Here is a 20,434-nt window from a genome sequence, read left to right on the forward strand (position 1 = left end):
GAAGGAAAAAACCCTAGGTTTAACATTGTTCTATTGGATGTGGATGATTGCAGAGTAACAGAAGTCAAATATAGCTACAAAATTATAAGAGAAATGAAGGTTAAAGTTAATGATTTAGAATGAGAATGAACAATCTAATCTTGTCCAGCATATGGAAAACTGAGTTAAGAAAAGTTATTTTATTGGGGAAAGACTTGCAGCAGTCTTTAAACATGAAAAAGTAAGTCTACAAAGAGGAATAGTTATAATTGATGGTCATGAGATTTTTGTTATTGAACCATCCTAGAAGGATAGATAATAGCAATATGAATATGCCAGTAAATGTACCCCCAGTTTTATAATTCCTGTGGAAATATTTTCTTAGCTCTTTTCTCACAAGAGAAAATGATTCCCAGCTATATGGGGGATTAGAGCCTAGGCTATAAGATTGTCTTTTGGGGCGCCTGGGTGGCTCAGTCGTTAAGCATCTGCCTTTGGCTCAGGTCATGATCCCAGGACCCTGGGATTGAGCCCCGCATAGGGCTCCCTGCCCCCTCTCTCACCGCCCCCTTGTGTTCCCTCTCTCGCTGTCTCTTTCTCTGTCAAATAAATAAATAAAATCTTAAAAAAAAAAAAAAAGATTGTCTTTCTAGGGGTGCCTGGGTGGCTCAGTTAGTTGACAGTCCAACTCTTGATTTTGGCTCCAGTCATGATCTCAAGGTCCTGAGATGAAGCCCCACATCAGGCTCTGCACTCACTGGAGAGTCTGCTTCCTCAAGAGTCTGCTTCTCTCCCTCTCCCCCCACTTGCATGTGTACTTTCTCTCTAAAATGTATCTTTTTAGAAAAAGTGTCTCTCTAAACACTAGGAAATTGATACTTGGAAAGATTAATTAGCCATTGATAGCTACATGGAAAGGGGTGGTGGAACAACTGGAAGTGTTTTGCCTCACAATCTAGGGATGAATGTATAAAAATACAGGTTCTGATCTGTGTTCTCCAAAAGTAATCCTTCCTCTAGTATTTTTCTTGAACAAGCTTTTCTACTAATTTTTCTTGTCCATCCTACTTAAAGTTTATTGTCTTTGAAAGGTTCACTTCATTGCTTCTGAATCCACCTATCCAAGCATCAGTCTCTCACCATTCTTTGTCTTCTCCTCACTGCTTGGTGTATTTGTTTCACTTTCTGTATGAAGTTCTGGTACAAAGTGCAGAAGTTGCTAATGTACATTGCTTAATTTTTTATTTTTTTCCACACTGAGACAGGGTTTTTATTTAGGTTTTGTGTCTTTTCCCAGGCAGGGAGTAATTTGTCCTGGGTCTTTCTTGATCTCATATGCTAGATACTAGTACAACTTCTTTCCATAGCAAATATGTGAAGATTCACAAATTGTTATTAATTATATTCTTTTGTAGAAGAAAATTGGAAAGAGGAAGACTTTTTAGTGAAATTCAAGGAACACCAAGATAAGTTTTCTAGATCAGTTGTATTCATCAACCACAAAAAACTGATTAAGGAAAACAGTAATGCGTATGAAAAGACATTTACTTTAAGCAAAAACCCTATTAATTCAAAAAATCTACCTCCTCAATATGACACTCATGGAAAGATTTTGAAAAATGTTTCAGAATTAATCATCAGTAATCTAAGTCCTGCAAGAAAAAGACTTAGTGAGTATAATGGATATGGGAAATCACTCCTCAGTGCTAAAGTGGAGACAGCTCAACCTGGAGTCAAATCCCATAATCAACGTGGCAGGGCTGTCAGTCATAATGAAGTACTTATGCAATATCATAAGGTGGAAACTCCAGCACAGTCATTTGGATATAATGACTGTGAGAAAGCCTTCCTTAAAAAGGGAGGCTTAATTACACATAATAGAGCTCACAGAAGGGAAAACCCATCTGAGTATAATAAAAGGAGAAGAGCAACCAATATTGAAAAAAAACATACATGCACTGAATGTGGGAAGTCCTTCTGCAGGAAATCAGTATTGATTCTGCATCAGGGAATTCACACAGAGGAAAAACCCTATCAGTGTCATCAATGTGGAAATTCATTTAGAAGGAAGTCCTATCTCATTGATCATCAGAGAACTCACACAGGAGAGAAACCCTTTGTTTGTAATGAATGTGGAAAGTCCTTCCGCCTAAAGACAGCCCTCACTGATCATCAGAGAACACATACAGGGGAGAAATCATACGAATGTCCACAGTGTAGGAATGCCTTCAGATTGAAGTCACACCTCATTCGTCATCAGAGAACTCATACAGGAGAGAAACCGTATGAGTGTAATGACTGTGGGAAGTCCTTCCGCCAGAAGACAACACTCTCTTTACATCAGAGAATTCATACAGGAGAGAAACCCTATATTTGTAAAGAATGTGGGAAGTCCTTTCATCAGAAGGCAAACCTTACTGTACATCAGAGAACTCATACAGGGGAAAAGCCCTATATTTGTAATGAATGTGGAAAATCTTTCTCCCAGAAGACAACCCTTGCTCTTCATGAGAAGACTCATAATGAGGAGAAACCCTATATTTGTAATGAATGTGGGAAGTCCTTCCGCCAGAAGACAACCCTTGTGGCACATCAGAGAACACATACAGGGGAAAAATCCTATGAATGTCCTCACTGTGGGAAGGCCTTTAGGATGAAGTCATACCTCATTGATCATCACAGAACTCACACAGGAGAGAAACCATATGAATGTAATGAATGTGGGAAATCCTTTAGTCAGAAGACAAATCTGAATCTACATCAGAGAATTCATACAGGGGAGAAACCCTATATCTGTAATGAATGTGGAAAGTCCTTTCGCCAGAAAGCAACTCTAACTGTACATCAGAAAATACATACAGGACAGAAATCCTATGAATGCCCTCAGTGTGGGAAAGCCTTTAGCAGGAAGTCATATCTCATTCATCATCAAAGAACTCATACAGGAGAGAAACCATATAAATGTAATGAATGTGGGAAGTGCTTCCGCCAGAAGACAAATCTCATCGTACATCAGAGAACTCACACAGGGGAGAAACCCTATATTTGTAATGAGTGTGGTAAGTCCTTCAGTTATAAGAGAAACCTCATTGTCCATCAGAGAACTCACAAGGGAGAAAACATAGAAATGCAATAAATGATGTGATTTCTTTGTAAACCCTTTCCAAGTTATTGTAAAACTTTAGTTTAAAAAAAAAAGCATGCTAAAACATTTTAATAAGGTAATTTTAATCACAAATGTAATAATAGTTAAAGTACCAACTACATAACTATCTACTGTTTACTAGCATATATAATGGGTATGATCATTGTTATTGAATTCTATCAGAAATGAAGCTAATTTTTAAGTTTTCAAGTTCTGTTGACTCAGTTTATTTTTTAAAAAAGTTTTACATAATACATGCAGAGGCAAGATACAAAATGGTCATAAAATCAGTTTTTATAAAAGAAAATATGAAATATATTTCTCCTTATGCTCTGGAATAAAAAAGTTGTTACTTCCCCAAAGATTACCATGTACCTGGCGTATAACGTCATGAAGTAGTCTTTGCATATCTTTAAACTTTATGTATGTTTTATCATGTGTCATGAATTTTTTTGTGTCTTGTTTCACTCAACATTTTTAAGATTCACACATTATTGCATGTGGCAGCAATGTGTTCATTTTCATTCTCTTTACTCTTCCATTTTAAAATATACCATATTTATCCTCTTGATGGATATTGGTATTTTTTATAATTTTGTGTTATAATAAAAATACTGCTATAAATGCTATAAATATTCATGTGTGTGTGTATTTCTGTTAATCTTATATTAAGATGAATTACTCAGTCCAAGGGTATATGCAAGTTTCTTCAGCTATGGTAGATAACTGCCAGACATCTCAGACCTTTCTGACTATGAGTTGATTCACTTTGGAGAGTAACAGCTCTGATTGTAAGCAATGTGGAGAAAGGTCTTTTAGCAGTCATCCAACTGGAGAATTCTAAAAAAATCCATATAGTGTTATAATTGTAAGAAGACTGTTAGTCATGAGTATATGAATGTAAGAAATTTTAAAAAGACTCTTTAGCTGTGGCTTAAACCTTACACAAAACCTGAGAATTCATATTGGAGGGAGTCCTACAGTTGTCATGATTATAGGGATACTTTTAGCCATAACTTACACCTTATTCAACATCAAAGAATTCATACTAGAGAAAGGGAGACCAAGAAGTGACATAGATGAGTAAAATTTGAGAGAATAAGTCACTGTAGACAGAATTATGAAATAGATATATAAGTAAGCCTTTATACCTTGATTTTTCTCAGGAAATGTGGGTCTGTGAACTTCTCAAATGAAAAATCACTGGAGGGGCACCTGGGTGGCTCAGTTGGTTAAGTGTCTGCCTTGGGCTCAGGTAATAATCCCAGGGTCCTGAGATCGATTCCCGCATCGGGCTCCCTGCTCAGCGGGGAGCCTGCTTCTCCCTCTCCTCCCCACTTGTGGTCTCTGTTGCTCTCTCTCTCTCTCTCAAGAAAAAAATAAAATCTTTTAAAAAGGAGAAAAATCACTGGAGAGATTGTGATGTTTGAGAATTGGAAATCTGCTAAAACAATAACATCTATAGCATCTTTTCTGTGAAAATAGTAAATTCAGCAACCTTGAACAGTGTTACTGAAAGCCCCTGATTATTTATAACACATATTTACTGTATACACTGTTACTCTGTATAATAAAATGCAGTGGAAATTTAAATAAGCTTCCCCTGCCCCCCAATTGAGGCCGTCTGTCTTACAGAAAGGGACAGCAATTGCCAGTGGATAATAAATGGAAACATGCTTGTCCAGGGCTTGCAGATAACTTGAGAGAAAAAAAAAGTGGGTGATAAGGAAATTCCGACATGATAAGAATTCAGACTTGAGAGGGTCATAGAAAATATAATGCCTTGTCTGGCCAGACAGAACATTGTGGAATTTAGCCTTTACAAATAATTATTTATGCTTACTGGGATTTGGGGTCTTTTGAGGTTTGGGGTTTGTTTTGTTTTTTTGAGTGGGCAGTTTGAACATACTAGAATAAAATAGGTAAGTTATAGAGTCTGTATTCATAAATATGAGAATCTAATAATTGTTTCATTTGAATAAATCTATATTTGTATATGAATAAATACTATTATATGCTAACAATTGGCAATTAACAAAAGAATTATACTCACAACTGAGGATGTAAGCCTATCCTTTTTCCTGGGTATGTAGTGAGTGGGGAGGTAGTGGTACAACTGAATCTGTTCTAGCCTCAACCAACCAAAGATGTTGGGAATGTGTGAGTCACTTTTTCTTGGATATTCTACTCTCATTTGTTTCTTCTCTCCTATGCATTTCTGTGGCTGTCATAAAAATAAATTATCTAGCATTCCTACATGTGCTATCCTGCCTCCTGGTTTACTAGTTATGTCCTGAAATAGCCATGTTTTGTTTTCAGTAGAGCATTGTATGCATATACTTATTTTATTGCTATACATAGTAAAATTCATGTTTTATAGGTCTTGTGTATGAGGTACTAGAAAATCTGGTGTACTAACGGACAGTGTTTTAAATGGCTAAACTTAAAAACACAATTATGAACTCACAGATGACTAGGCTGTTTTCTTACCTACTAGAACTTCCAGTATAGGAGGTTATATAAACAAGTCAAAAGTATTTGTATAGTCATCATTGGGAACCTCTACATATTTATGCTCTTAACTGTTTCCCAAGATCTCCTACAATTTCTACTCTCCTATCATAGTTACTATACCCACCAAAATATATATCACTTATAGGAGGGGATGGAATGGAGTATTATTAGAAGAGACACATTGCTACTGTATTCATTATAATGAAAACATTAAAAACAGGTAGGCCAGTCCCAGACTCCTTTGGTACCCTAGGACAAACAGCAAATATCCTAAACCTATATTTCACATTTTACATTTCCCTTACTCCCAATCCTATAGTAAGCCCTCCTCATGCAAATCTGTGGGATGTAATATATCTCAGTTGGCTAAAGAGGGAAGGGGCAAAAAAGATATTATGCAAATGTCTGTCCATAAAATGTTACCCACTTGAAGTGTCCCTGCAAAAATCCAAAGAAGTGGCAGAAGCGAAGTTTTCTGTATGATTTTTCTGTTTTTAAATGTATAATTTTTAACTTTTCCATTTAAAATCAAGTCCATTCAATTTAATTTTGTAAGTGTGCTACTTTATAAATATACTGCAATTTTCTTGTTTTAACCACCAAATTTGTGATGATTTTTATGGTAGCTCCAGGACATTAATACAGATTTTGGTACCAGGAAATGGGGCTCTGCTAAAACAAACACCTAAAAATGTGGAAGTACATTTTGGCAATGGGTAGAGGCTGGAAGAATTTTAAGCCACATGATAGAAAAGCCTAGATTGCCTTAAACAGACTGTTAGGCTTAGGGATGGTAAGGTGTAGGCTCAGGAGGAAAAGAGCAAGATTGAGAAAGCTATTTTCTTAGAGGATACATATATCCTCATGAGGAGAATGTTACTACAAATATTAACATTTAATAGTGTTTCTGGTGAGAGCTCAAAAGAAAATGAGAAAACTATTACTGGAAATTGGTGGAAAGATGATTCGTATTACATAGCAGAAAACTTGGCTGAATTGTGTTTTATAGTTGTGTGAAAAGCAAACTTGTAAGTGATGAATTTGAATACTTGGCTGAGGAAATTTCCAAGGAAAATGTTGAAGGTGGGACCTGGTGTATTCTTGCTGCTTATAGTAAAATGTGAAAGAAAAGAGAAATTGAGGAAGTAACTATTATGCAAAAAGGAACCACAGTCTGGTTATTTGGGGGAATTAGCCTATCCAAACTGCAAAGGATGCTGAAATTAGGAGATTCACTGGAGAAAGCTTGCTCTGGAGAGAGGGTGTGCCTGGACAACTTTAGCTGAAGAGATTAGGTATGTGACTCATGGATCCAATCAACCATCTCAATAGAAATGAATAGAGATGGTTGCCCAACAGTGATGGCTTTTTTTTTTTTTTTTTTTTTTTTGAGTGTGGGCAGTTTGTCCTGCCTCCTGACTAATTGTGTGGATCCCTGTGACAAACAGAGAAGACCCACAACCTGTAAGGTCTTTGCAAATTTTGTATCAGCAGAAACACTGCTAGCTTGGACTGACAAGAACAGAGACAGGATGAAATAACAAGGCTGTCAGGTTTCCAAAATTCTACAGGCAGGAAAAGGGCTGATCAAGATACTCAACTATAAACATGCGTTACCCTTCAAGAAGGGTAGAGTCTCAGGGCACAGGGGATTACTGTCAGGCCTTGAAAACTAATGGAATTTACTCCACTGGGTTTTCAACTTTCTTGGGACCAGTGACTTTTTGTGTGTTTATTGACCATCCATATAGTTTATATCTTTTGTCTGTTTTTTCTTTTTTGGGGGGGGGGGTTGTGGGGGGTTTTGCTGTTGGATATTGAGAGTTCTTTATATATATTAGATATTAGTACTTAGCAAGATATGTGATTTGCAAGGATTTTCCTCTAGTGAGTAGGTTGTCTTTTTATCCTCTTAGCAAAGTCTTTTGCAGAGCAAAAGATTTTAACTTTGATGAGATCTAATTTATCAGATTTCTCTTTTATGAATCATGCTTTTGGTATCAACTCTAAGATCTCTTTACCTAGCTCTAAATCCCCCCAATTTTTTCTTTCTTTTTTCCTGCAAGTTTTATAGTTTTATGTTACACATTTAAGTCTACAGTCCATTTTGAGTTAATTTGTGTTATATGATTGTATCATATATATGACTGAAATATTATTGAGTTATAATGTATAAGACTTAGGTAGAGGATTTTTTGTTTGTTTTTGTTTGCCTGTAGTGTCCAATTGCTCCAGCACCATTTGTTGAAAAAGCTGTCTTTCCTCCATTGAATTTGTTTTATACCTCAGAAATCAGTTGGGCATGTTTATGTGAATCTAGTTCTGATTCTTTGTTTTGTTCCATTGATCCAAGGGCCAGTTTCTACTAATACCACACTGCCTTTATTATTGAATCTATACTATAAATCTTGATATTGGGTTGAGTGATTCCTCCCACTTTGTTATTCTTTATCAAAAGGACTTTACACATTCCAGCTCATATGTCTTTCCATATAAATTTTAGAATGATCTTTAAAAAAATAATAATCTGGGGGGCGCCTGGGTGGCTCAGTCGTTAAGTGTCTGCCTTCGGCTCAGGTCATGATCCCAGTGTCCTGGGATCGAGTCTCACATCAGGCTCCCTGCTCGGCAGGAAGCCTGCTTCTCTCTCTCCCGCTCCCCCTGCTTGTGTTCCCTCTCTCGCTGTGTCTCTCTCTGTCAGATTAATAAACAAAATCTTTAAAAAATAATAATAATAATAATAATCTGGTTTATATTTACCAACATAGAAAAAGTAATGGCCTCACAAATATATCCACATCTTAATCCCTGGAACTTGTGAATTTCCAGGTTATATAGCAAGGGATTGCAAGATGGAATCAAGGTTGCTAACCACCTGTCTTTAAATAAATTATTCTGGATTATTCACACGGGCATGATGTAATCACAAAGGTCTTTTTAAAGATGGAAGAGACAGAAGAGGAAGTCAGAATGATGCCTTTTGAGAAGGACTCTACCTGTTGTTGCCTGTTTGGAAGATGGAGACCAAGGGGGCCATGCGCCAAAGAATGCAGGCAGGCAGCCTCTAGAAGCTGGAAATGACAAGAAGATGAAGAAGAAAGAGGAGGAGGAGAATAGAGGAGAAGATAGAAGAAGGTCCCACCTGAGCCTCCAAAAGGCCATAAAGGAATGCAGCCTGCCCACAACTTGCTTTTAGCCCAGTGAGACCCATGTCGGACTTCTAACATATAGAACTGTAAAATAATAAATCTGTGTTTTAAGCCATTTGTTACAGTAGCAATAGTACATTTACAAAAATTCTTGCTGGATTTGGATAGGAATTACATTTAAACCTCTATATCAATTTGGAGTAAATTGACATCTTTACGGTGCTTGGCCTTCCAATCCATGAACACACTGTGTCTATATATTTTGTTTTATTTCTTTCATCATTGTTGTGTAGTTTTCAACACAAGAGTCCTACATATGTTTTGTTTTACACTACTATGTATTTTTGAGTGATTATAAATAGTATGTATTTTTTAATTTCAGTGTCCACATGTCCATTGCTAATATATAGAAATACAACTGATTTTTGTATGTTTGTCTTCTACTTTGTGACTTTTCTGAACTCAGTTGTTGGTTCTAGAAATTTAATGACTCATTGAATTTTTCTACATAATCATGTTATCTGTAAGTAGGACAGTTTTATTTCCTATCTATAGGCCTTTTATTGCCTTTCTTTCCCCTACTGCATACACAAGAATTTAAGGATTATGTCAAGAATAGTGAGAGGATAAATTCTTGCTTCTTGATCTTCAAGGTAGGATTTACTATTACACCCTTAAGTATAATATTAGCTGTAATTTTTTTGTAGATACTTTATCAATTTGAAGACGTTTCCCTCTATTCCTGTTTTTCTGAGTTTTTATCATGAATCAGAGTTGAATTTGGTCAAATGTTTGTTCTATATCAGTTGATTTGATTGTGTTGATTTTTTGTTCCTTCTTTAGTTTGTTGAAATGGTAGATTACCTTGATTGATTTTCAAATATTGAACCAGCATTGAATCCCTGGAGTAAACCCCACTTGGTCACGTAAAATTCTTTTTATATAATATTGAATTCTCCTTGTTAATGTTTTTTAAGGATTTTTTGTGTCTATATTCATAATGTATAGTAGACTGTATTTTTTTCTTTTATACTGTGTCTTCAGCATCAAGGTAATACTAGTATTCTGTTTTCTGGAAGAGATTGTGTTCTTTAAATATTTGGCAAAATTCTCAAATGAAATTATCTGACCCTGGAGGTTTCTTTTTGGGGAATATGTTACAGATTATAGGTTAAATTTCCTTAATAGTTTTTTGGCCATTCACATTATTTTATATTGGGTGTGTTGTGGTAGTTTTGTGATTCAAGTAAGTTGTTCATCTAAGTTGTCAAATTTATGCGTAGAATTGTTTGTAGTATTCCCTTATCCTTTTGATGTCTGCAAAGTAGTGATATCTGCTATTTCATATGGGTATTGGTAATCTGTGTCTTTTGGGTTTTTGGTGGTGATGGTGGTGGTGGTGGTCTTTCTAGAAGTTTGTCGATTTTATTGATCTTCCCAAAGAAGCAGCTCTTAATTTCAGTGATTTTTCCTATCTTTTTTTTAAGTTTTAAGTTTCACTGATTTCTGTTCTTACTTTGATTTGTTCTTTCTTCTGTTCGTTTTCCATTATTTTCTTTTCTAGATCTTGTTTTGGGAAGTTAGATTAATAATTTGAGAATTTTCCTCTTTTCTAATATATGCACTTAGTGCTATAAATTTCCCTTTCATCCCTGCTTTATCTGCCTCCTACAAATTTTGATACATTGTTTTTTAAATTTTCTTTTCTTTTTTTTTTTTATTTGACAGAGAGCACAAGCAGGCAGAGCAGCAGGCAGAGGGAGAGCGAGAAGCAGGCTCTCTGCTGAGCAGGGAGCCTCATGTGGGGCTCGATCCCAGGACCCTGGGATCATGACCTGAGCCGAAGGCAGACGCTTAACCAACTGAGCCACCCAGGCGCCCCTGTTTTTTAAATTTTCATTCAGTTTTATTTTCATTCATTTCAATGTCTTTTTTCTATGAATAATTTTTAATTTTTATTTACTTAGAAAAATTAAATAACCAAAGCAGTATTTTAAAATTGCATATGGTTCACTTATTTATCAATAGAGAGTATTCTTTCTGATGAAAATGCCATTTTCACTAACATCTCATTTTTAAAATTCAGGTAAGTCTCTTTGGTTATCATTCACTAAAATACATTTTGGTTTTTACCATATACCAATTTATATATGTAGTATTTATTTCCAAAATTAGGTTCCCAAACCATAATCAGCTCAACATGTTTTTGAGACTTCCTCTTTGACCCATGGATTATTTAGAAGTGTGGTTTTTTTGTTTGTTTGTTTGTTGGGGTTTTTTTTAAAGATTTTTATTTATTTATTTGACAGAGAGAGAGACACACACAGCGAGAGAGGGAACACAAGCAGGGAGAATGGGAGAGGGAGAAGCAGACTTCCCGCTGAGCAGGGAGCCCGATGAGGGACCGATCCCAGGACCGTGGGATCACAACCTGAGCCGAAGGCAGATGCTTAACAACTGAGCCACCCAGGTGCCCTAGAAGTGTGTTTTTAAGACAGCCACTCCTGGTTTTCTTTGATTAATGTTTGCATGATATATCCTTTTCTATTCTATTACTTTCAACTTGCCTATATCTTTATATCTGAAGTGCGTTTCTTGGCAACAGCATATTTTTTGTTTTAAAGATTTTATTTATTTATTTGACAGAGAGAGACATAGTGAGAGAGGGAGCACAAGCAGGGGGAGTGGGAGAGGGAGAGGGAGAAGCAGACTCCCTGCAGAGCAGAGAGCCCGATGCGGGGCTCGATCCCAGGACCCTGGGATCATGACCTGAGCCGAAGGCAGACGCTTAACTGTCTGAGCCACCCCGGCGCCCCAACAGCATATTTTTTAAAATGTTTTAATTATGGCAAAATATACTTAATGTAAAATTTACCAGTTTAACAATTTTTAAGTGTACAATTCAATGGCATTAAGTACATTCACACTGTTTTGCAAACATCACCACTATCCATCTCCAATATTTCATCATCCCTAACTGAAACTTGGTATCCATCAAACATTAATTCCTTATTACCACTTCCTCCCAGCCAGTGGTAACTACTATTCTGCTTTCTGTCTCTATGAACTTGACTATTCCAGGTACCTCATATCATGGAATCATATATTTGTCCATTTGTGTCTGGCTTCTTTCACCTAGCGTAGTATCTTCAAGCTTCATCCATGTTGCATGTGTCAGAACTTAATTCCTACTAAAGGCCAAATAACATGTCCATTGTATGTATATACCACATTTTATTTTTCCATTCATCCAATAATGGACATTTGGGTTGCTTCTACCTAATTTTAGCTATTGTGAATAATGCTGCCATGAACATTCACATACAAGTATCTGTTCTAGTCCCTACTTTAAATTTGTTGTATTGTATGATAATTATATATTTAATTTTTTAAAGGAACTGTCATAATGTTTTCTACAGCAGCTTCACCACAAGGGTTTCTCCACATCCTTGCCATTGATTATTATTTTCTTTTTTTTTTTTTATTATAGCCATCTCAGTGATTGTAAAGTGGTATCTCATTGTGGTTTTGATTTGCATTTTCCTAATGACTGATGTTGGTTCCCTTTATTCTTGAATGATTTTTATATATATGTTTCTGTTTGGGTTTTTTTGGTTTTTTTGCTGGATATAGGACTTGGAATTTGGAATTCTTTCTTTCAGTGCTTTAAAATGTACCGCTTCTTCTGGCCTCTATGGTTTCTTATGAGAAGTCTGCTTTTGTTTGAATTTCCCCCTCCAGATTTAAGGTGGTGTTTCTCTTACTTTCAAGATTTTTATTTTGCCCTTAGTTTTTAGAAGTTTGACTATGATATGACATGATATTGATTGGGGGCAGAGGTGGGGGGAAGCTTGTTACTCAGTGTCTTGAATCTGTTTATGGTCTTTTGCCAAATTGGGGGAATTTTCAGTCATTATTTCTTTGAGTACTTTTTCAATCCTGTTGTATTTTTTCTTCCAGGACTTCCATGTTAGGAATGTTAGATCTTGTATTATAATCTCACAGGTTTCACTCTTTTTCAGTCTATTTTCTGTTGTTCAGATTGGGTAATTTCTGTTGTTCTGATTCCTTCCTCTGTCTCCTCCATTTATGCTGTTAGCACATCTATTAAGTTTATTTCCATTATCATACTTTTCAGTTAATTTTCCTTTGTTTATTTTTTATATCTTCTATTTTCTTCACTGGACTTCACATTTCTTTGCTAAGACTTTGTTTTTTCTTTTGTTTCAAGTATATTTGTTTCAGGCATTTTTGTGAAGTTTTATGTATTTATGAGATAATTCTAACATCTTTGTCATCTTGATACTCTTTTGAATATCTTTTTTCACTCAATTTGAGATTTTCCTGGTTCTTATTATGATGATGGATTCTAAATCTTATTTAAACCTTGTTTAAACTGGCATTCTCTTGACTCCACTCACATGGGAAGGGGTGTGCCATCTTGTTATGGCAGGTGGGAGACAGAAACACAGGTTTCTCACTCAGCCTCCATTGACAGGGGAAGGAGGAGTCCTCCTTACTATTATGTGTGAATGGGAGTTCTGGCACCCTACCAGCCTCCTTTTTATACCTTCCTGGTTGACAGAGGTAGGAGTGCCTCTTTATTGCTCTTCATTTGCCCTCCATATTCACCATAGAAAAGAATGGCCTAGTTAGCCTGGGTGGTGGTGAAGATCTTGACTCTATATTACACTTACTCTGACACCAACCCAGTTAGTTGCTAAAAATTTCCCTCTTGGGGGATGCCTGGGTGGCCCAGTCTGTTAAGCGTCTGCCTTTTGCACAGGTTATGATCCCAGGACGCTGGCTGGGATCGAGTCCTATGTCAGGCTCCTTGCTCAGCGAGGAGCTGGCTTCTCCCTCTGCCTGCCCCTCCCCCTGCTTGTACTCACTCTCTCTCTCTGACAAATAAATAAAATCTTAAAAAAAAAATTCCCCTCTTGGTACTGCTGTGGCTGTATCCTATAAATTAATATCCTATATTTCCACTTTTGTTCAGTTGAAAATATGCTCTAATTTCGTTTGAGACTTCCTGTTTGATTCATGGGTTGATTACATGTCAGTTGTTTAATTTTTAAGTATTTGTGGACTTGCTAAATATCTTTGTTATTTTTTTCTAATTTAATTCCGTTTTGGTAAGGAAAATGCTTGGCCTGATTTCAATTCTTTTACATTTATGAAGATTTAGTTTATGACCCAGAATATAGTTTATCTTGGTGAATATTCCACATGCAACTGAAAAGAATACATACTCTGCTGTCAATCTATAGATGTCGTTTAGATGGCATTGAATTCTTCTGTACCTTGATTTCTTGTCTGTTGATCTATCAATAGGAAGAGATAAATGTTAAAATCTCCCACATTAATTGCAGATTTATCTACTTCTTTCAGTTTATCAGTTTTTGCTTTGTGCATTTATTTTATATAGACACATATATATCCCCCACCTTTACCAAGGTGTAACTGACATACAACACTGGCTAAGTTAAGATGCACAATGTCGGGGCACCTGGGTGGCTCAGATGGTTAAGCGTCTGCCTTCGGCTCAGGTCATGATCCCAGGGTGCTGGGATCAAGCCCCACGTCCGGCTCCTGGCTCGACGGGGAGCCTGCTTCTCCCTCTCCCTCTCCCTCTGCCTCTCCCCCTGTTCATGCACACACTCTCTCTCTCTCTCTCTCTCTGTATCTCTGTGTCTCAAATGAATAAATAAATAAAAAATCTTAAAAAAAAAAGATGTACAATGTGATTATTTGATACATGTATATATTGTGAAATGATTACCACAAAGGGTTAATTGACACCTCCATCATTCCATATAATTACCTTTTTATGGGTATGGTGAAAACAGTTAATCTACTTCCTTACCAACTATCAGTTACATAATTCAGTATTAACTAGAGTCACCACGTTGTACATTAGATTCCCAGAACTTATTCATCTTATATCTAGAAGTTTGTACCCTTTGACCAATATCTCCCCACTTTTCCCATCCCCAAACCTCTGGCAACCACCATTCTCACTCTGTTTCTGAGTTTGCCTTTTTTAGATTCCACATATAAGTGAGATTGTACAGTATTTGTCTTTCTCTGGCTTATTTCACTTGCACAATGCACTCAGGGTCCATCCATGTTGTCACAAATGGCAAGAATTCCTTTCTCGGGGCGCCTGGGTGGCTCAGTTGGTTAGGCGGCTGCCTTCGGCTCAGGTCATGATCCTGGAGTCCCTGGATCGAGTCCTGCATTGGGCCCCCTGCTCGGCAGGGAGTCTGCTCCTCCCTCTGACCCTCCCCCCTCTCATGTGCTCTCTTCCTCTCTCATTTTGTCTCAAATAAATAAATAAAATCTTAAAAAAAAAAAAAAGAATTCCTTTCTCATGGCTGAAAACTATTCCATTGTATTTATGAGTGTACACACACACACACCACATCTTCTTAATCCATTCTTCTATAGATGGATACTTAGATTGTTTCCATATCTTGGCTATTGTGACTAGTGCTGCAATGAACATGGCAGTGCAGATGTGTCTTTGAGATCCTGATTCTATTTCCTTTGGATATATACCCAGAAATGGAATTGCTGGATCATATAATACTATTTTTACTTTTTGATGAATTTCCATACTGTTTTCCATAGTGGCTGTACCAATTTACATTCTCACCAATGATGTACAAGGGACCCCTTTTCTCCATATCATCACCAACACTTGTTAGGTCTTGCCTTTTTAATAATACTATTCTAACAGGTATGTGGTGATATCTAATACTGATTTTAATTTGCATTTTCCTGATAATTAGTGATGTTGAGTACCTTTTCATGTACATGTTGGCTATTTGTATGTCTTCTTTGGAAAGGTATTTATTCAAAGGTATTGTATGTCTTCTTTGCCTATTTTTTACTATTGAGATTTTTGCTGTTTGAGGTTTTTTGCTATTGAGTTGTAGGAGTTCCTTATATTTTAGATATTAATCCCTTATCCAGGTAGATGGTTTACAAATATTTTCTCAAATCTATAGGTCAACTTTTCATTTTATTTATTTTTCTGTGTGGAAACTTTTATTTATTTTTTTAAAGATTTTATTTGAGAGAAAGCACAAATGGGGAGTGAGGAGGCGGAGGGGTGGGCACGGGAGGGGCAGAGGGAGAGGGAGAGAGAGAATTTTAAACAGGCTCCACAGCCAGGGTGGAGCCAAGGGCACAAGGTTCGATCTCATGACCCTGAATATTTTCACTGAACAGAATGAGACTGATAGTGGTTTCCTTGAAGTATTTTAAAAATGTTCCACCTACCCATGGCATTCATACTTTCTGATGAGAAATTTTGTTATTAAAGGTATTGTTTTCCTATATGTAATACATCAGTATTCCATAAGAAGCTTTCAAGGTTTTTTTCCTTTGATTCTCAGCAGTTTTATTATGGTCTGTCTCAGCAAAGGTTTCTTTTTAGTTTATCCTTTTTGTGGGATTACAGGCATACCTCATTTTATTGAGCTTTGCAGATCAGGTATTTATTTTTTTTTTTTTTTAAGATTTTATTTGTCCATTTGACAGAGAGAGACACAGTGAGAGAGGGAACACAAGCAGGGGGAGTGGGAGAGGGAGAAGCAGGCTTCCCTCCGAGCAGGGAGCCCGCTGCAGGGCTCGATCCCAGGACCCTGGGATCATGACCTGAGCCGAAGGCAGACACTTAACGACTGAGCCACCAGGCGCCCCTGCAGATCAGGTATTCTTTAAAAATTGAAAGTTTGTGACAAGTCAGTCTTGAACAAATCTATTGGTGCCAAAAAAATTTTCGAACAATATTTGCTCACTTTGTGTCTTTGTGTTATATTTTGGTTAAGTCTTACATCAAAATGTTCATTATTATTGTATTTTTTGTAGTGATCTGTCATCAGTGATTATGACTCACTGCTCAGATGATGATTAGCATTTTTTAGTGATAAGGTGTTCATTAAGGTATGTATATTTGTTTACACAATGCTATCGCACATTTAACATACTATAGTGTAGTGTAAACATGACTTTTATATGCACCAGGAAACCAAAAAATTCATTTGACTCTCTTTATTGTGACATACTTTATTGTGGCAGTCTGGAACCAAACCCAAAATATCCAAGGCATGCCAGTATCTTTCTTGAATCTGTAAGTTTGTATCTTTTGCCAAATTTGGTAGGTTTTTGGCCATTATTTCTTTAAATATTTTCTCTTCATTGCACTTTCTTCTCTCCTTCTACAATTCAAATGACACAAGTGTTAAACTTTTTGGTATTGTCCCTTAGGTCCTAAAGTTTCTGTTAAATTGTTTTAATCTTTTCTATTGGAGGGGTGCCTGGGTGGCTCAGTCAGTTAAGCATCTTCCTGCGGCGGCTCAGTCAGTTAAGCATCTTCCTTCGGCTCAGGTCATGATCCTGGAGTCCTAGGATGGAGCCCCATGTTGGGCTCACTGCTCAGTGCTCCTCTCTTTCTCCCTCTCTCTCTCTCAAAAAAATATATAAAATCTTCTTTAAAAGTCTTTTATGTTGGGGGGCGCCTGGGTGGCTCAGTCATTAAGCATCTGCCTTCAGCTCAGGTCATGATCCCAGGGTCCTAGGATCAAGCCCCACGTCATGCTCCCTGCTCGGCGGGAAGCCTGCTTCTCCCTCTCCCACTCCCCCTGCTTGTGTTCCTGCTCTCACTGTCTCTCTCTGTGAAATAAATAAAATCTTTAAAATATGTATATTTTATGTTGGATAATTTTTATTGATATATGTTCAAATTCACTTCAATCTTTCCTTTGTTTTCTCCATTTTGTTATTGAGCCCATCAAGTAGGTTTTAATTTTTGTTATTATTTTCCAGTTCTAAAATTTACTTTTGAACCTTTTTTTTATAGCTTCTATTTCTCTGCTTAGTCATTCTCTGAGGAGTGTTCACCTTTACTTCTTGAAACATGGTTCTCATAGCATTTGAAAGTCTTTGGTAATTCGAACATGTGTGACCTCAGTGTTGGGTCTTTTATTTTTTTTTCCCCACTGTGAGTTGAAATTTTCTTCATTCTTTATATGTAGAATACATTTTTGTTTCTTGGACATTTTGAATAATTTTATTCTCTTGGCCTAGATTAAATCCTATGGAAGTTGATAATTTTGGTTGGTTTTAGCAGGCAATTTATTTCCATTCAGCATGCAAGTTCCAAACCACTTTCTGTGCCTTGAGGCTCCAATGTCAGTTCAGTTTTCAAAGCATTTGCAGTGTTGTTATGCTTTATGTGTGCTTCACCCACTATCCATTTTGGGACCCAGATGATAATCTAACTTCTGATTCAGTTCTCAAGGCCTTTCGTATGCTGCCTAGTGTCAGATCTACACATGTACAGCTTGAGAGTGCTGCCTCAAGTCCATACACCTTATGGGACCCCTGACTTGAGTTGCCTCCTCGCCTCTGTCTCCCCAGAACTCTTTAGTTCCCAGAGATCCCCTTCCTGATCTAGTTAGATCTAAAGAGCTTTAGTTTTCCTATTCTTTTTTTTTTACACTAGGCTCCACAGCCCACCTGGGACTTCAACTCATGACCCAGAGATCAAGAGTCACATGCTCTACCAACTGAGCCAGCCAGGCACCCCTTTAGTTTTCCTATTCTGCTGTGCCTTTCCCACAGCTAGGTCTTCCTTCAGTGCCAAGCAGTAAGAGAATAAAGAGGGAAAAAGTAATGGGATTTCCTCTATTCTATTCAAAACAGACTTTCACTAATAAGGTAGGCTTCTCCTTCCTCAGGGTTTAAGTACTTGCTGGCAGCTGCTGCAACTACCACCTGCCCACTACAGGATTGCAGCTTTCAGACTACTGTTTGCCTGGGGTGAGACCAGAAAGAAAACAAAAACAACATAAATTTCTTAGACATTACCCCACAAAATCCTCTTCTCCCACTCATTTGACCAGAAAGAGCCTCTCTCGGAGTTCTTTCTATTTGAGCTTGGTGCACAGTTCTGGGATTCAGGTTGTGTTTTAGTCCAGGCAAGAACACTTAACCACCAAATTAGTCAAACTTCCAAATTCTGGTTTCCTTCTCCAGTCTACTAAAATTTACTTTCAGGTTTCTCTAATAGCTGCCCATCCATTCTCTCTAGGATTTTAACTGCATTCAGTGGGAGACACAGGGAAGAATATACTAATTCTATCTTAACTGGTATTGGCTCTTTCTTTTTTAAGATTTATTTATTTTAGAGAGAAAGTGCACGTGTGAGTGGGGGATGGGGGGTGACAGAGGGAGAAGTGGGAGAGAGTCCCAAGCAGACTCCCCATCAAGCGCGGAACCCTTCCTGGGGCTCAATCCCACAACCCCAAGATCATGACCCGAGCCAAAAACCAAGAGTCAGACACTCAACCAACCGAGCCACCTAGGTGCCCCTTCTGTTTGTTTTTTTAACTTCTTGAGTTTGGATACATCTTGCTTAAGAAGCTGTAAATAGAGTGCAATCATATAAATTATATAAATTTTAAAATGGTGACTGATAAGCAAAGTTCTAGCTCTCAAATCATGATTTCCTCAATTCTTGGTTTCATTGCTAATGTTTTCCTTAGGGTATTTGTATTCATATTCATAAATCTGTTTTTTTTTTTTTTTTTTTAGAAATAATCCTCATCCAATATTGTTTCAGACTGTTAGCCTTATAGAATTAGCTTGTAAAATTCTTTTACAGATTATCTCTGCAGTTTTTACCTGGTGACTTATTTACGTATTTTTTTAAAAGAGAGATTTTGAACCAAATTTTCATTTTCCCACTACATTTATTAGATGAGGCCAATTTCTACTTTGAGTCAATTTGAAAAAAAAATATTTTATATACATAGTATTACCATGCTATTTTAAAACTCTCCATAAATATATGTATGCCACCTTATTAAAGCCATTGTATTTCCCATCTTTACATTGATCAAATTTATAAGTCTAGTTTAGATCGGTGTTTTTTCCACAGAAAACAGATGTTTTACTCTTCCTCCATTAACTTCTAACTGTATGAATGGTTTCCTTCTGCTGGATTTAGGTTAATCTGTTCTTTTCCTAGTTTTTTTTTTTTAAGATTTTATTTATTTATTTGAGAGAGAGAGAGATAGTGAGAGAGAACATGAGTGGGGAGGAGAGGGAGAAGCAGGCTTCCTGTTGAGCAGGGAGCCCAACACGGGGCTCCATCCCAGGACCCCGGGATCATGACCTGAGCCAAAGGCAGACACTTAACCGACTGAGCCACCCAGGTGCCACCTTTTCCTAGTTTCTTAGGTTTGGATTGCTTTGACAGCTTATCAACTCTCCACTATGTGACAGATACTGTATTAGAACTAGGATTATAAGTGTAATCATGTGGGGCAATATCATTTGTTAGATGGTGACTGTTAAGCAAATCAAAATTCTGGCCCTAAATTTTCATTTCCTGCATTTATTAAAGAGTACTAATTTCCCACAAGATTACTTTCCAAAAATGACTTTGATCACCTCCTACAGGTTTTGATATATAGCAACTCATTATCACTCATATCTGAATGGTATCCTATTTCAACTCTGGTCTTGCCTTTGAATCAAACAAAATATAAATTTCCAAGAGGGTGTTAGAATCACTTCACAGATTACTTTCTAATTGTAAGGATTAAAAAGGACCTTTAAAATGAGAAATTTA

General features: G+C 37.0%; 1 protein-coding gene across 9 annotated transcripts in view; it reads left to right on the forward strand.

Moving 5' to 3' along the window:
- Positions 1-20,434, forward strand: part of ZNF567 (zinc finger protein 567) — a 67,156-nt gene that overhangs the window by 26,409 nt on the left and 20,313 nt on the right. For 8 of the 9 annotated variants that reach the window (XM_035023656.1, XM_035023661.1, XM_035023662.1 and 5 more), the window contains one exon: positions 1,395-4,822. In XM_035023656.1, the coding sequence (XP_034879547.1) occupies positions 1,395-3,115 (1,721 nt within the window). In that variant the 3' untranslated portion in view covers positions 3,116-4,822. Of the gene's footprint in view, positions 1-1,394; positions 4,823-20,434 lie in introns of those variants that run through there. The other variant, XM_035023665.1, reaches the window with a different exon arrangement.

This window comes from Mirounga leonina, unplaced genomic scaffold (assembly GCF_011800145.1).
Source record: "Mirounga leonina isolate KUSES-001 unplaced genomic scaffold, KU_Mleo_1.0 Mir_177, whole genome shotgun sequence".
In the NCBI taxonomy this organism is placed as follows: Eukaryota; Metazoa; Chordata; class Mammalia; order Carnivora; family Phocidae; genus Mirounga; species Mirounga leonina.